This window comes from Octopus sinensis, linkage group LG1 (genome assembly GCF_006345805.1).
Source record: "Octopus sinensis linkage group LG1, ASM634580v1, whole genome shotgun sequence".
In the NCBI taxonomy this organism is placed as follows: domain Eukaryota; kingdom Metazoa; phylum Mollusca; class Cephalopoda; order Octopoda; family Octopodidae; genus Octopus; species Octopus sinensis.
Genome location: NC_042997.1, coordinates 115113580 through 115131957, shown reverse-complemented (window position 1 = coordinate 115131957; position 18378 = coordinate 115113580). Strand labels below are relative to the sequence as shown.

General features: G+C 38.8%; 1 protein-coding gene across 1 annotated transcript in view; it reads right to left on the bottom strand.

Moving 5' to 3' along the window:
• The window catches only part of LOC115218123 (acetoacetyl-CoA synthetase), a 63255-nt gene that overhangs the window by 43585 nt on the left and 1292 nt on the right, over positions 1–18378 (bottom strand). The window contains exons 2-3 of the mRNA XM_029787922.2: positions 9210–9313; positions 7676–7793 (exon numbers count right to left, since the gene is read on the bottom strand). Of these exons, the coding sequence (XP_029643782.1) occupies positions 7676–7793; positions 9210–9313 (222 nt within the window). The remainder of the gene's footprint in view (positions 1–7675; positions 7794–9209; positions 9314–18378) is intronic.

The window sequence follows — 18378 nt, the reverse complement described above, 5'->3', positions numbered from 1 at the left end:
ATGTTAACACCAAAAATTATTTACATCAAAAAGGTGCTTTTTTTTCTATGAAAATCCCTATTTTTAACGATTTTTTGACTGCTGTGTCGCCATTTTTCGGTGTATTTCAACCAGAAAAATGTTCACTTAAAGAGAATAACAAGCTACATAAAGCAAAATTTTTACTTTTCAAAACTTCCAATTCTAAAGGGTCGAAACAAACCCGAGCAACGCCGGGCAATACTGCTAGTAATTTCTAAACGAGACACAAGGTCAGACATTTTGGAGGAAGGAATATTGTCAATTCATGATTTGTATTCAACATGTCAAAGCAGCTGATCTGACACTACCAATCTGAACAAATTTGTTTATTTTGTTTGTGCATTTAACGTCCATTTCTTCATGACAGCATGGGTTAGAGGGGGACTTATCTACGGCAGCATTGTTAAGGCTTGATGCTCTTCTTTCAAAAACCTGAAGAATAAAAAAAGAACATTTACCTGCCAACCCTTATTTTTTTTTTATCTGGCAGGTTATTCTTTTTCTTCTTTCAGTCATTTGACTGTGGCCATGCTGGAGCACTGCCTTTTGGTCAAAGAAATCAACCTCTGGACTCATTCTTTGTAAGCCTGGTGATTATTCTATCAGTCTCTTCTGCCAAACTGCTAAGTTACGGGGACGTAAACACACCAACATCAGTTGTCAAGCAATGGTGGGGGTGGGGGGAAAACAGACACACACACACCTGTAGTACCTTCTGTCACATGGTGCTTGTTTACATGTCTGGTTGGTTTATTTATAATGTCACAAGTGGCCTTGGGCCACTTATAACATATGCTACTTCTCCATGCTTTTACTTTTTATTTACCTCTACCCCTACAACGGTCTTAATAGCTTGCTCTTTGGTTTTTAAATTTAACTGACCAACTATATTGATGGCTGGACTTTGGTCAATCCCATTACTGACAACAGGTGGTTGGTCTTTATAATATATCAGCAAGCATATTAATGTAATTAATTTATGGGCATGTTATTTGGATAAATATCAATTAGTAATTCATGAAATCTTAAGTACTATTCTTTTTCTAGACCTATTGGCGAATCCCGTTATTCTAAAGTACTTATTTTATGTTTTTTGTTATTTATTCACCCTGTTACCCCTAAAGAAAGATTACCCCACCAATTAATTAATTTTCTAGTTTAGTCATTTACTCAAAGGCCTCAAGCGTTACACTGCAAAATAGAATGATTCAAATATATTAAGCCTTCATTTCTCCTCTTGAGGCTTGTTTTCTTTTCTTTTATTTTATGTATTTTCTCTTCACTCTGATAAAGCTCCATATACCAGATTGGATGTGCAATAGAATATGACGAATATTATTCTCAGAATTTACGTTGGCAGTGTTGAGGCACATTGGAAGCAGAAACGGCTGTTAGAAGTGATAAAGTTTTGTATTAAAAGAAAAAAATTGATGGTAGCCAATTTGTTTGCTGATCAAAAATTTTCTCCATTTTCTGCTTAATTTAAATTATATATATATATGATGGGCTTCTTTCAGTTTCCATCTACCAAATCCACTCACAAGGCTTTAATTGGCCTGAGGCTATACTAGAAGACACTTGTCCAAGGTACCATGCAGTAGGACTAAACCTGGAACCATGTGGTTGGGAAGCAAGCTTCTTAACACACAGCCACACCATGCACTTATAGGTAAATGTCTTTGTTTTTTTTCCATTCTTCTAGTTTTTGAAATGGCAGAAGGACTAGTTATCATGTCATTGAGGATGTAAATATCATTTCCCTGTTTCAGTCAGATGGTGACTGATGGAGGCCCTACATATTGCTGACATTCATTATCAGTCTCATTACTCCCTTCTTCCAGGCCCGTTGGGAAGCTTTGGGGTTTAGTCCCAATGCATAGCATTTTAGGTAAGAGTTTTCTACTATAGTCTCAGGCTGACCACTTGCCTTGTGAGTGGGCATGGTAGATGGAAACTGAAAGAAGCCCATAATATATAAGAAATAAATCGGATACATAGAAGAGAGTAAACTGTTTCTGAAAAAATATTCTTGTTTTTCTGAAGAACAATGAAGTTATGAATGAAAGAATTTGGTTGATGATTCTCTCTAGGAAACAAAATTAGGTCAAGGACTTAAACCAACTGGAATTCTCTTTTTACACACACACATTAATGTCCCGTCCGTGTTTTTTGTATCGTCTTCTAAATGTTTTACGTTCTTGTCCCAGTTTGCATTTTTCTACATAAAATTATATATATATATATATATATATATATACACACATACATACACACACACACATATATATATATATATATATAGAGAGAGAGAGAGAGAGGGTGAGAGAGAGAGAGGGAGGGAGGGTGAAAGAGAGAGAGAGAGAGAGAGAGAGAGAGAGAGAGAGAGAGAGAGAGAGAGGATTTCTAAAAGAGGGAATGAAGAATAAGATTTTTAAGCCTGTAGAAATAACAAACTGTGACTCTTAGGAATTCCTCCAAATTTATAAAGACTATCAAGGCAAAATTAGAATTGCCATTTATGTGTTATATTAAATGTATATATACTATTAGAAGGCATGATGCAGTGAATTTACGTGGATTTACTCTTTTACTTGTTTCAGTCATTTGACTGCGGCCATGCTGGAGCACTGCCTTTAGTCGAGCAACGCTAGGTTACGGGGACATAAACACACCAGCATTGGTTGTCAAGCAATGTTGGGGGGACAAACACAGACACACACATATATATGTATATATACATATATACGACGGGCTTCTTTCAGTTTCCGTCTACCAAATCCACTCACAAGGCTTTGGTTGACCTGAAGCTATAGTAGAAGATACTTGCCCAAAGTGCCACGCAGTGGGACTGAAACCGGAACCATGTGGTTGGTAAGCACGCTACTTACCACACAGCTGCTCCTGTGCCTATGTAAGAAAATAATATATATTTGAGTGAGATATTGTTGCTGCAGTGACAGACATGTTTTGACTTTTCTTGAAGCTTGTCAATGCCACACACAATTGCTACCAGCTTAAATAAAATTGTTAGTGCATTGAACAAACTGCTTAGAAGAATTTCTCCTTGCTCTTTATGTTCTGAGATTAAATTCCATGCAGATTAACTTTGCCTTTCATCATTTTGGGGGTTGATAAAATAAAAGTATCACTCAAGGACTGGGATTGATGTGATTGATTTACTCCCTTCTAAAATTGCTGGCATTGTGCCGATAGTAGATAGAATTATTATTAAGGGCAGTGAGTTGGTAGAATTGTTAATATATCAGATGCAACGCCGAGTGGTATTTTTTAAACCCTTTTGGTACCATATTTCTGTAGAGATGCTCTGTGTTTCTTTCAATTAATTTAAAATATAACAAAGAATTTAGTAAAATAACTTAGTTATCATTAAGCTAGTGTTAGGAACATAAATTGTGACTAAGGTTTGGTGGAAGATTTTAATTCAAAACTGATGAAAACAAAACATTTGTGCTACAGAGCCAGAGCCAGTTTCAGGCAGGTTGGTATCAAAAGGGTTAAGAATTGTTTCTCTATTATATATTTTAACCCTTTCGTTACTGTATTTCTGTTGAGATGCGCTGTATTTCTTTCAATTAATTTTAAATATAACAAAGAATTTAGTAAAATAACTTGGTTATCATTAAGCTAGTATTAGGAACATAAATTGTGACTAAGGTTTGGTGGAGGATTTTAAATCAGAACTTATGAAAACAAGACATTTGTGCTACAGAGCCAGATGTGGTTTCAGCTGGGCTGGTAACAAAAGGGTTAAGAATTGTTTCTCTATTATATAGTCTAACCTTTTTATTACATTTTTGTTGAGATGCTCTGAGTTTCTTTCAATTAATTTTAAATGTAACAAAGAATTTAAACAAAATAATGGAAACACCCAGCATCACAATTCTGAAATATCTATAAAGCCATCAAAAGCTTGTTTATTTTTATGTTTTTTGATTTATTATTAGTGTTGCTTAATATGTTTTGCTAAAAATTGCTGTTTCTTTTCAGATATCATCAGAAAAAGGTAATTAAAATTCATTAAAATGACAGATCTATCAGACTTTCAAAGAGGTCAAATTGTTGGTGCTCGTATGGCAGGTGCTAGCATAACGTAAACAGCTGAAATGTTTGGTGTATAAAGAAGTACAGTCTCAAAAGTAATGACAGCTTTTGGGAAAGAGGGAAAAACCTCATCGAAACGAAACTTTGGAAGAAAACCAAAACTCTTATGCAAATTGTTAGAAAGGATCACAAAAGTACAGCTCCCAAAATTATTGTAGAGCTTAATGACCACCTCGAGAACCTACAGAATTGGTCCCTAGAGCAGTGGAAGAATGTTATTTTCTTGGATGAGTAATCCTTTACCTTATTTCCAACCACCAGCTGAGAATACATGTGGAGACAGCCAAAAGAAGCATTTAACTCAGACTGCCTTCTTCCAACTATTAAATATGGAGGAGGATCTGTGATGATCTGAGGGGTGGGGGTTATATCTTGGAAATCCGCTGGCCCAATGGTTTCCCTTCATGGCAGAATTAATAGTCAAAACTATTTAAGCATTTTATCTGATGAAATTCATCCTATGGTTGCTGAACTGTTTCCGGAGTGAAACACAATCTTTCAGGATGATAATGCACCAATTCATACAGCTAAAGTTGTTACTGAATGACACGAGGAACATTCTAGTGAAGTTGAACATCTTATCTGGCCACCACAGTCCCCAGATTTCAATATTATTGAACATTTATGGTGCATTTTAGAAAACAAGTAAGGATTCGATATCCTCCACTATCATCACTACAAGAATTGGAGACTGTTTTAGCTGAAGAATAGACAAAAATTCCTTTGGAAACAATTCAAATTTTGTATGAGTCCATACCTCATAGAATTTGAGCTGTAATTATTGCCAAAGGCAGTCCTACCCCATATTAAAATAAATTTGTTTGAAATTTTAAGGTGTTTCCATTACTTTGTCCAACCCTACACCATACAACATTACACATCACATCACAACACACAACCCACACACCCATTCCCACATTTTCACACCTACACATACATACACGCACACGTCCAGACCACCAGCCTTCTTTCACACGCACATACATACTCTCTTATACACACACGCACCTTTGTGTTGGGGGTCAGCTTTACTTTGTTATCTCCCCTACTTCTTCCCTCTCGTGTGTGACCCTTCTGTCCGAAGTCAGTCGCCATGATAGATTGTTAGCCATTACACACATTTTTTTCTCTCCTTGTTTTTTTCTGTGTCCCTTTCTGTAGAAGAGCATAGGCTCGAAACGTAAAAGACTTTTTCTATTCCTGAGCGTTATACTAATACATCTGTTTGTTTTGTACACCATCTGTCTTTGTCTTTTGTTTTTTTCGTAAACTCTCCCTATATATATATCTGTGTTTAACCCCCACTGTCGCTTGACAACTGATGTTGGTGTGTTTAGGTCCCCATAACTTAGTGGTTTAGCAAAAGAGGCCGAGAGAATAAGTACCTGGCTTACAAAGAATAAGTCCTGGGGTCAATTTGCTTGACTAAAGGCAGTGCTTCAGTATGGCCACAGTCAAATGACTGAAACAAATAAAAGAACCTTGTTTTAACTTAAACATAACTATAATACAACCCCTATTTCTGTCACTACTACTCCAATACAATGACCCCACTAATTTCACTACCACTACAACATTGTAAGCATGACCACCACCATACTACTACCACCCCAACTGTAGCCTACTATAATCACTAGTACCACTAATGTCACAACCATCCCATCAGTAATAAAGTCAGCCTGAAAGTTAGCGTCCAGAATATTTGATAACACCTTGTTGTGCTTTATCAGTTCGTTCACTGATAGTAAGTCAATTATTTTTGTAATTAAAATATCTTCTTAAACATTTGAAAAAAAATCACCAGATTAATATAGAGGAAACCGAAAGCAACAGTTAAAATGATTCACACAAACATACACAACATATACACACAGACACACACATATATACAAACACACACACACATATACACACACATACACACATATATACACACACAATATACACACACACATATACACACACATATATACACACACATATATACATATATACACACACATACACACATATATATATTATACGAGGGTGAGTCAAAGAGTAATGCCATTTTGTTTAGGACAGGTATAATTAGCAACACAGGAACATGTATCATACATCAAAATGAAGCTGGTCCTCTGTGGATCACATCCCTACTTCTCAACATAGTCACCGTTTCTCTCAATAGCAATGTTCCACCTTCAAATGAGAGCATGTATCCCTGCCCTGTAAAAATTCTGTTGACTATTCTTTGAGCCACTTCTTCACTACCTCCACATTCACCAGATTTAGTGCCTTCAGACTATCATCTCTTTGGTGCCACAAAAGAGGGTTTGAGAGGCAAACATTCCAGTCACGAGGAAGTGAAAACTGTAGTGAAGAAGTGACTCAAAGAAAAGTCAACAAAATTTTACAAGGAAGATGTGTCCTTGTTTGTCTCCTGTCCCAGCTTGATTCATGCATTCGCCACCACAACCTCGTTTATGTTTAGCAGCCCTTCCTGTTTGCTTTCACTGTCCTGTTTGTGTTACCAATTTTGACCCTCCGCAAAATCCCAAATTTTATTTAATTTGCTTTGCTGGAGCAAATGTTTTACCGAGAGCATATATTGTTCTTAAATGCTCGTAATACAGGAGTAGAAAAACAGCCAGCAAATATGTATGTATAGATGTAAGTATGTACATATACATATGTATATATATATATATATATATATATATATATATATCAATCAGGCGGAACTGTCATCGGCCACATCAATGATTTTGATTTGATTTTACTTGCCTCAATAGGTCTTTGCAAGCAAAGTTTATTGTCCAGTGAATGGGGGTACTCATAAGTGGGTTGGTTACACCCCACGTTCAGATGTGCTTTTAACGTTCCACAGGCATGAATGCCAATCAGGCGGTACCGTCATCGGCCACATCAGCAATTTTGATTTTGAGATATATATATATATATATATATATATATATATATATAATATATATATATATATATATATTATATATATATATATATATCTGTGGAGGCGCAATGGCCCAGTGGTTAGGGCAGTGGACTCGTGGTTGGAGGATCGTAGTTTCGATTCTCAAACCGGGCGTTGTGTGTGTTTATTGAACAAAAACACCTAAAAGCCCCACGAGGCTCCGGCAGGGGGTGCTGGTGACCCCTGTTGTAATCTTTCGCCCCAACTTTCTCTCACTCTCTCTTCCTGTTTCTTGAGTAATGCTGCAATTGACTGGCGTCCCGTCCAGCTGGGGGGAACACATACACTACAGAAACTGGGAAACCGGGCCCATGAGTCTGGCTAGGCTTGAAAAAGATGATGTTATATATTAACCTAACTCATGCTACTTTAGAAGAACAGATGACGGATGACATGAGTGTGTAACTGCCAGTGTCCTCACTGCCACAGTCCTTGAAGTGACACCTAAACAGAAAAATATGTGCTTCAAGAGAGACTGGAAAAGATGATTATCAAGAAACAAACATGAAAATGAATGAATTGCAAATAATAATAATAATAATAATAATAATAATAATAACATACTTGTTGCATATATTGCTATCCTGTTGTCATTGAAGCGCAACAGGTTTTCTGCATAGTTTAGTTCTGATCCAGGAAACCATTCAGGTATATCTGCAATTTTTAGACATTTGTCAATGACCTGTTGAATTAGAATGAGTGAAAGAATAAGAACACAAAATAACATATTTAGAGTTAGACAAAAAGACTTAACATCAATCAATGTCACTTCAACCAAGTTTCTTGGAATAAAGCACAATACAGCACAAGCCTAGCTCTGTGGTAGGAAGTTTGCTTGGGAGGTTTGGGCCTCACAGAGGCAAAGTGACTGATTTCCTTTTGAGTGTTGGGCCTCATGGAGGCAATGGGCAATAACCAAGACCTCTGGCATTATGTCGTGCTTAAGAAGAAGACCCATCAAGCTGAGAAAAATCACAGTTGTGGCAGATACTGGTGTCATGCAAATTGGTACCTGTGCCAGTGGCACATAAAAGTCGATTCATTCAAATAAAAATCCTTCAAGTCAGGGCCCAAGCATGGCCACAGTCTAATGACTGAAACAAGGAAAAGATAAAATATTCAGTACTTTTTGTAAAGTGTTTTATTCTTTTATTCTTTTATTTGTTTCAGTCATTTCACTGTGGCCATGCTGGAGCACTGCCTTTAGTCAAACAAATCGATCCTGGGACTTATTTGCTGAGCTGTTAAGTTATGGGGGATGTAAACACACCAACATCGGTTGCCAAGCGATGGTTGGGGAGGGGGACACAGACACATAAACATATACATACATACAAGATGATATATATATATAAATATATATATCATCATCATCATCGTTGTTTAATGTCTGTTTTCCATGCTGGCATGGATTGGATGGTTTGACTGCGGGCTAGCAAGCCAGAAGGCTGCACCAGGTTCCCATCCGATCTGACAAAGTTTCTACAGCTGGATGCCCTTCCTAACGCCAACCACTCCAAGAGTGTAGTGGGTGCTTTTTACATGCCACTGGCACGAGGGCCAGTCAGGCAAACACTAATCATTAAAATGATAATATCAGTGGCTAGTGTACAAAGTGTGACCATATTGGTAAAATTAGTTTGTAAGTATATAATTATAAAAATATAATTATAATTAAGGACTCTGGAATGCCAGCGCCTAAATGCTAGAAGTAGATTGTAGGTATTTGCCATATTCTAGATATAAGCGCTGAAATTAATAAATGTCATTTCAACTGTTGAGGAACACTGGAAATACCATAACTGAGTGCATAAGTGGTGCACAGGCACATTATATGCACCCGTTTCAGTAGTGCATCATCATCATATCATCATCATTTAACCAACCCCTGGTACTTTATTTTAACAAGCCCCAAAAGGATGAAATACAAAGCTGACCTAGGTAGGATTTGAACTCAGAATGTAAAGAGCTGGAATAAAAACCGGAAGGCATTTTGTCCAACATTCAACTGCTTTTGTTAATCCACCAACCAATAAAGTCCATGCATTAACCGGTTAATCCTAAGATTCTGGTGTACAGGAGCAAATACACAACTTACCTTATCATAGGTCTTTGAGTGGATGACACCTGCAAAATGCCAAACTTCTTCCCAGAATTCAGCATAATTGTCACATGACCACTTGTGGAAATCAGCATATTTCGCTGTAGAAGAGAGGAGAATAGTGATTGTTGATAATGTGTGTAACCTAGGTAACAGACATTATTATAAAGAAGAAAAGGAACCTTATCTTAATAGATCATATTTTATACACAGGTACAATCATCCCAGCAGGGAAAAATGGATGCTAAATGATGATGATGATGATGATGACACACAGCATGGTTCTGTGGTTAAGAAGTTTGGTTCCCAATCATGTGGTTTAGGGTTCAACCCCACTTTGTGGCATCTTGGGCAAGTCCCTCTTACTATATATATATCCACAGGTATATCAAAGCCCTGTGAGTGGATATGGTACACAGAAACTAAACGAAGCTATTTGTGTGTCAGCTTTGGTTGGCCTGGGGCTATAATTAGAAGACATTTGCCCAAAATTCCACACAGCAGGGGATGATCCTGAAATAATCTGGTTGAGAGGCAAGATCGTTACCAGTGTTGCCTTACTGGCACTTGTGCCGGAGGCACGTGAAAAGACATTTGAGTGAGGTCGTTGCCAGTGCCGCTGGACTGGCTCCTGTGCAGGTGGCACGTAAAAAACACCATTTGAGCGTGGCCGTTGCCAGTACCACCTGACTGGCCCTCATGCCGGTGGCACGTAAAAAGCACCCACTACACTCTTGGAGTGGTTGGCGTTAGGAAGGGATTCCAGCTATAGAAACTCTGCCAGATCAAGATTGGAGCCTGGTGCAGCCATCTGGTTTGCAAGTCCTCAGTCAAATCGTCCATCCCATGCCAGCATGGAACACGGACGTTAAACGATGATGATGTTGATGATGATGACTGCCACAAGAAGTCAGACCTAACCTGATGTTCTCAACAGGCAAGACCTGACATGCTGGATGGTGAAAGGCCTGGATGGGTGGACACAATACAGGTGACGATGTAGGGGAGACGAAGAAACTGAAAGTCTGTGAATGGAGGTGAAAGGAAACCAGCCAGACAACATGACTGGGAACTAGAGGTTGGTGTGTGTTGATGAGTGACATCAGTCTTTCAGCTGGGGAGCCATTTTTGGTATATTTCATTTTGAAAATTTCATCTCATTAGATATTCAGAGTTGGGACTTTACCATCTTACAGTAGTAATTCATTTTATTCGTGGATCAGTGAATAAAGGTTCATGGCCTAGTGCAGGGGTCACCAAGCTATGGCCTGTGTGCCAGATCCAACCCACGAGGTCAGTTCACCTGGCCTTCCACTGCTCTGTACCTGCATTCAGCTTATGTCTGTGAGCAAACATTTTCAAAAACGAAGAATGTGAAGTCAGCCCATTAAACGAGGTTGACTGATGAACATTTGAAAGCAATTCTCTTGGTTGGATGCAGCAATTCCAAAGCAAATATTGATATCTTAAAAGCCAAACACCAGTTTCACAAATCTCAAAAACCTTTTTTGCTGCTTAGGTTGTGAGATTCAGACATATGACTAAATATAATTAAACCATTAATTTCCTCCCACTTCCCATACATTTCCATAGGTAGAGTAAGCTGGTTACTACAGGGTGAGCAAATAACAGTGAAGGTCATATTTCCACTGATGATAGTAAAGAAGGCAGATATGCTTAGATTGTCTCCCTTGCTTGCATGACTAGAGAATAATGTTAAAACATTTTTAATAAATGTTATTTCAACTGTTGAGGAACACTGGAAATACCATAACTGAGTGCATAAGTGGTGCACAGGCACATTAGATGCACCCGTTTCAGTAGTGCATCATATTCATATCATCATCATTTAACATCTGTTGTCCATGCTGGCATGGGTTAGATGGTTTAACTGAGGCTGGTAGCTGGAAGGCTGCACCAGACTCTGATATGATTTGGCATGGTTTTCTATGGCTGGATGTCCTTCCTAACACACATAACTCTGAGAGTGTAGTGGGTGCTATTATGTGCAATCAGCATGGGTGCCATTTGTGTGACACTGGTATCTGATATGCCTGTGATTTTGCTTGGCTTGGTGGGTCTTCTCAAGCATAACATAATGCCAAAGGTTTTGATCATTGCCTCCGTGAGGCCCAGCACTGGAAAGGAACTCAGCCACTTTGCCTTCATGAGGACCAATGCTTGAAAGGAACTCAGCCACTCTGTCTCCATGAGGCCCAACACTTGAAGGGAACTCGGCCACTTTGCCTCTATGAGGCCCAACGCTCAAAAGGAACTCAGTCACTTTGCTTCCGTGAGGCCCAACACTTGAAAGGAACTCAGCCACTTTGCCTCCGTGAAGCTCAAAGCTTGAAAGGAACTCAGCCACTTTGCCTCTGTGAGGCCCAATGCTCAAAAGGAACTCAGCCACTTTGTTGAGGAAAATAGTCTTTAGTGCACTAAAATTTGGATTATAGCCTCAACAGTGCAAACAGGACACCCAGAGTAATTTTTGAGACATTTTTTGGGAAAAAAGTGCATCTTATTTGCCATCAAATAATCTTTAAAGCATAATTAAAATACAAAATTATGTTGGCGCAGTGCAAAAAATTTAGAGGAATCTAATCTTAGTTTCTTTCTCTGTCTCCTCCCTCAAAATTGGAAATATTCCAGAAAACTTAGCAACATAGACTAATAAATTTTGGGTTTAAATATATAGGTGAGGCTGTGTGGTAAGAAGCTTGCTTCCTAACCACATGGTTCAAGCTTCAGTACCACTGTGTGGCACATTGGACAAGCAATTTCTATTATAACCTTGTGCTGACCAAACCCTTGTAAACAGAAACTGAAAGTCCATCATACCTGTTGTATAGTATGTGTGTATACTTGTTTTTGTGTACTTTAAAAGTGATAATTTTTAAATGGTTTGATGATTTGGCATCTATTTCCAGCATAGGTATAATCTGTTCCATGCCCTTAACTATAACTGTATTTTATACTATTATAAATCTCTGTATATGAATTCACCTTAATAGGTCTATATTATATGCTGGCCACTGATAAAATCTTCAATGGTTTTATCTTTTATAATTATTATTAATATTATTATTATATATGTATATATATATATATATATATATATATAAAAATATAAAGAATAAGGAAAAAAATGGAGCTCTCCATTTCCTCCGTCTTCTTTAAATATATAAATGAACCAGTTTTCTTTTATTCGTGTCAGTCATCTGACTGCACCCATGCTGGAGCACCGCCTTTTTAGTCGAACAAGTTGACCCCAGGAGTTATTCTTTTTAAGCCTAGTATTTATTCTGTCAGTCTCTTTTGCCAAACTGCTAAGTGACGGGGACACAAACACATCAGCATCGGTTGTCAAGTGATGGTGGGGGAGACAAACACAGACATACATACATATATACATACATACATACATATATATATCTCTTTTACTTGTTTCAGTCATTTGACTGCAGCCATGCTAGCAATGCTAGGGGGACAAACACAAACACACAAACATACATATATATATATGCATATATACGACAGGCTTCTTTCAGTTTCTGTCTACCAAATCCACTCACAAGGCTTAGGCTTCTTTCAGTTTCCGTCTACCAAATCCACTCACAAGGCTTTGGTCAGCACGAGGCTATTGTTGAAGATACTTGCCCAACATACCACGTAGTGGGACTGAACCCGGAACCATGTGGTTGGTAAGTGAGCTGGTTACCTTATAGTTGAACCTTTTATAAATTGGTATCTAACCAGGATTTTTATTGGGTTTACGATCCCTTAATGAGGTTTATTACCTTTACTTGATACTATATATGGGCCCCACGGAGGCAAAGTGGCTGAGTTCCTTTCGAGTTTTGGGCCTCACGGAGGCAATGACCGAGACCTTTGGCATTATGTTGTGCTTGAGAAGAAGACCCATCAAGCCAAGTAAAATTGCAGTCGTGGCAGATACTGGGGTCATGCAAATGGCACTCATGCTGGGGGAATGGAAAAGCACCCATTACACTCTCAGAGTGGTTGGCGTTAGGAAGAGCATCCAGCCATAGAAAACCATGCTAAATCAGACTGGAGCCTAGTGCAGCCTTCCAGCTTGCCAGCCCTGGTCAAACCGTCCAACCTATGCCAGCATGGACAAAGCACCCACTACATTCTTTGAGTGGTTGGCGTTAGGAAGGGCATCCAGCTGTAGAAACACTGCCAGATCAGACTGGAGCCTGGTACAGCCTCCTGGCTTCCCAGACCCCAGTCGAACCATCAAACCCATGCCAGCATGGAAAACAGATGTTAAACGATGATGATGATATACGATGGGCTTCTTTCAGTTTCCATCTACCAAATCCACTCAGAAGCCTCTGGCTGGCCCGGGGTTACAATAGAAGATATATTTGGCCATGGTGTCACACAGTGGGACAGAACCTAAAACTCCATGGTTGGGAGGCAAGCATCTCAACCACACAGCCATGCCTACACCTTATAATCTTATCTTCAAATGAATAAATAATTGACAGGGTGCATGTAGAATAATAATCTATTCATTCCTAATATGTTCTGGTGGATTTAAGCTTTTATCTGGTACCTGTTCTAGTCATTAGACTGCGGCTGTGCTGGGTGGGTGTCTAGGGTGTCAGCCTAGCCGCTCTATCTGTCATGAACAAAGGTTGTGTGGGTGAATGAGGTCGTAGTACCAACGGGCCCCAAGCTTTTCAAATGTATAACTGTTCCATCCTTCACCTTCATAAATTTGTAAACTTTATTCGAAAAGTTTTCATTTTCTGGGATTCAATGTTGAAAAATAGGGATATAACAATAATTTTTCCAATTTCATTTTGTGTTCATAAACCCGAAAGAATTGTCTTTTTTCTTTTGATAGTCACAAACAATGACAGCCGCGTTTTGATTTACCTAATCAGCTAAAAGGGAAATTCCAGCTAAGAAAAAAAAAAAAAAATTCTGCATATGTAGGTGTAGGCATAGCTGTGTTTTAAGTAGCTTGCTTTCGAACCATATGATTCTGGGTTCAGTCCCACTGCGTGGTACCTTGGCCAAATGTCTTCTACTATAGCCTCGGGCCGAACAAAGCCTTGTGAGTGGATTTGGTAGACGGAAACTGAAAGAAGCCCGTTGAATATATATATATATATATATGTATGTGTGTGTGTATATGTTTGTGTTTGTCCCCCCAACATCGCTTGACAACTGATGCTGTTGTGTTTACGTCTCCGTAACTTAGCAGTTTGGTAAAAGGGACCGATAGAATAAGTACTAGGCTTATAAAGAATAAGTCCTGGGGTCGATTTGATCGACTAAAGGCGGTGCTCCAGCATGGCCACAGTCAAATGACTGAAACAAGTAAAAGAGTCTTTCTGTAACTGACCACCTCTCTTAATAATATTACACTATTGGCTCACTTGAGTTATTTCCCTTTGCAAATTTTATGTATTTTAAACACGAAACTGTTAAGTAAATCAAATATAAACAGCTGTTGGACTGAATTTTTTTTTTAAAGATATCAATAAAAAATGTAGAACACTGAATAATAATACTAATAATAGTGGTTTCAAATTTTGCCACAAGGGCAGCAGTTTTCGGAGAGGGGATGAGTTGATTACATCGGCCCCAGTGCCTAACTGGTACTTATTTTATCGACCCTGAAAGGATGAAAGGCAAAGTCAACCGTGATGGAATTTGAACTCAGAACATAAAGACAGACGAAATACCTATTTCTTTACTACCAACAAGGAGCTAAACATAGAGGGGACAAACAAGGACAGACAAACGGATTAAGTCAATTACATCGACCCCGAAAGGATGAAAGGCAAAGTCAACCTTGGCGGAATTTGAACTCAGAACGTAACAACAGAGAAATACCGCAAAGCATTTTGCCTGGCATGCTAACGTTTCTGCCAGCTGCCTTACATAATAATAATAATAACAATAATAATAATAATAATTTATTATAGGCACAAGGCCTGGAATTTGGAGGCGGGGACTAGTCGATTACATTGGCCCCAGTGTTTCACTGGTACTTAATTCATCGACCACAAAAGGATAAAAGGCCAAGTTGACCTCAGCAGAATTTGAACTGAGAATGTGGTGACATGAAATACTGCTAAACATTTTGCCTGGTGTGCTAATGATTCTGCCAGCTCACGGCCTTAATAATAATAATAATAATGATAATAATAATAATAATAATGATAATAATAATAATAATAATAATTATAATAATAGTAATGGTGATGATTTATTTGCCATGAGGGCATAGATGAGAGAGATATCCCAAGAACAGTCTACAAATTGTGAGATCTATATATATAAAACTGTAGTTGTGTGAGTGTCTGTCCCCTTCGATTTAGATTCCTAACTACTCCCACATTTTGCGGTGCAGTTTAACCAAATTCGGGTATCTTATAGTCGTGATTCATATCGAGCCCGTCTGAGTATTAACGCGCGTCTACGATGAGTCTACGATTTTAAAAATAATTTAACATCATTTTTTATTCCATTTCAATGCATAATTTTTCGTGTGTCAATGGCGGCGGAGTTGGCGTCCACGCTCAAACACCTGCACCTGTGTTTGCTTCTCCCCTCCCTCGTGAAGCTGTGGGGAAGGGAGTGTAAGGCAATCAACGTCGTAAAGCGTTGTCAAGGAGACCAGCGTTCTTTTAGAACAACGACTTCATGGCTTGAAGACACCAAAACAGAAATGGCTAAGAAAGCCCGAATTGGCATCTATAAGGGAAGTAACTCTCTAAAAATGCTTATATAGTTATTTCCCTTACAAACCCGAGCAACGCCGGGCGATACTGCTAGTTTTATATAAAAGACGTTCAACCCATGCTTCCGTCCAACCCATGCTAACATGGAAAACGGACGTTAAACGATGGTGATGATGATGATGGGGGGGGGGGAGTTTTTGATTAAGGTACAATGCCTGGAATTTTGAGATGTGCATGGGCAAGGGTTCATTAACACCTTCGATCCATGTTATTTTCTATTTTATTGACCTGGAAACAGTGAAAACTTAGGCAAAGATTTTAAAGTGGATTCGGTAAACGGAAACTGAAAGAAGCCCGTTGTATATATATATGCGTATGTATCTTTGTGTTCCCCATCACCCTTGACAACTTGCGTTGGTGTGTTTATGTCTTAGCGATTCAGCAAAAGAGACTGATAGAATAAGTACCAGGATAAAAAAAAAAGGGGCAGTCTTTCGGAGAAAGTCTATCAAAACTGAAAGTAGTTGTTCGACAATTTCATTAATTTTGTTTTTTATTATTTCTTAGAATTTTTTCATCAGCTCAATCGCTTATTTGTGTACGTTTGTGTTTATGTGCTTGTATGTATGTATATTTGTGTATGTAAATATATTTGTGTTCATGTGTGTGTGTGTGTGTATGTATGTATGTATGTCATCATCATCGTTTAACGTCCGTTTTCCGCGCTAGCACGGGTTGGACGGTTCGACCGGGGTCTGGGAAGCCAGGGGCTGCACCAGGCTCCAGTCTGATCTGGCAGAGTTTCTACAGCTGGATGCCCTTCCTAACGCCAACCACTCCGCGAGTGTAGCGGGTGCTTTTTACGTGCCACCTGCACAGGTGCCAGGGGGTCCGGCATCGGCCACGATCGTTTGGAGCTTTTAACGTGCCACCGGCACGGGAGCCAGCCAAGGCGACGCTGGCAACGGCCACGTTCGAATGGTGCTTTTTATGTGCCACCGGCACAGAAGCCAGTCGGGGCTATATATATATATATATATATATATATATAAATATGTATGTACGCGTTAACACATACATATACAATAGACATACTTGAACATAAACACATACATACAAAAAAATATATATTAAAAAAAAATCGATTCAGCCGAGGAAAAAAAAATTAAAGAAATATAAATTTACTACGAAAATTGCCGAACTAATACTTTCAGTTTCGATAGACTTTCTCCGAAAGACCGCCAAAAATAAGTACTGGGTTTGATTCACCCGACTACAAATCCTTAAGGGCGGTACCCCAGCATGGCCGCATTCTAGTGTCTGAAACAAGTAAAAGATCAAAGAAAAGATATCAGGACAATATACTTGTTTGGCAAATTGTTTCATCTGAGACCGTGTGTTGAAACTAAAGGACTTAAGGCTTGGAAGACACGTTGGCCATTCAAAATCACACAACCTCACCAGAACAGGTTAACCTCCAAGTCTCTGACCCGGACAGAAAAGAAAGAAAAAAAATAGTGTAATAGGTGTAAAACAACATGTAGTAAACGAACATAGCATAGATAAATTTTCCTCTGAAATGCCACCTTCGACCTCCAGGACGCATTAGTCGGCCCGAGGCTATAATTGAAGACACTTACCCAAGGTGCCATACAGTGGGACTGAACCCGAAACCGTGTGGTTGGGAAGAATATCCATTTTCTTGAGGGAAAAAATCGGATCGTGTGAATTTTCCTGGTCCCCCCCCCCCATATATATATATATAATATATATATATATATATATATATATATATATATATATATATACACACACACACATATATTTTATTTTTTAAATAAGTTTATTAAAGAAGGAAGGTGCATAATTTTTTTTCATATTCACTTACAACATGTTGTTTTACACCTATTACACGATTTTTTTTTCATATTTGTGACCGGGTCAGGAAGCGGAGGTTGACCCTAGAACATTCATTACTTTGTGTCAAATTGTCATCGCAGCAATTGCGACCTCATCACTGCCAGGGACACACTGCAAAAATATATTCAAGTATTCAGCTGTCCTTTAATGTAGAAGACGGGTTCGCCTGCTACAAAAACATTATCCCGATCTGTTTTGATACACAGAAGCTATATAACCTCCAATCGCACCCCGCCCAGCCTTAGAAAAAGACACGTTGGATAATTATTATCAAGGGTGCACCTAGGAAGAAGGCGGGATGGTCACGACTGGGACTCTTTTGAAAATTGGTCAGCTTGACATGATAACAGAAGATAGCAATAACGATGTAAACGTAGGTGAGGTCCCGCCGCATTCACGATAATGTGATTACACATACACACACAAGCGCGTATGGGCACACAAAACACACACACGTGTGCATTAGTATAGCACACACACACACAACTATCTATCTATCTATAGGCGGAGGTCGGGTGTTG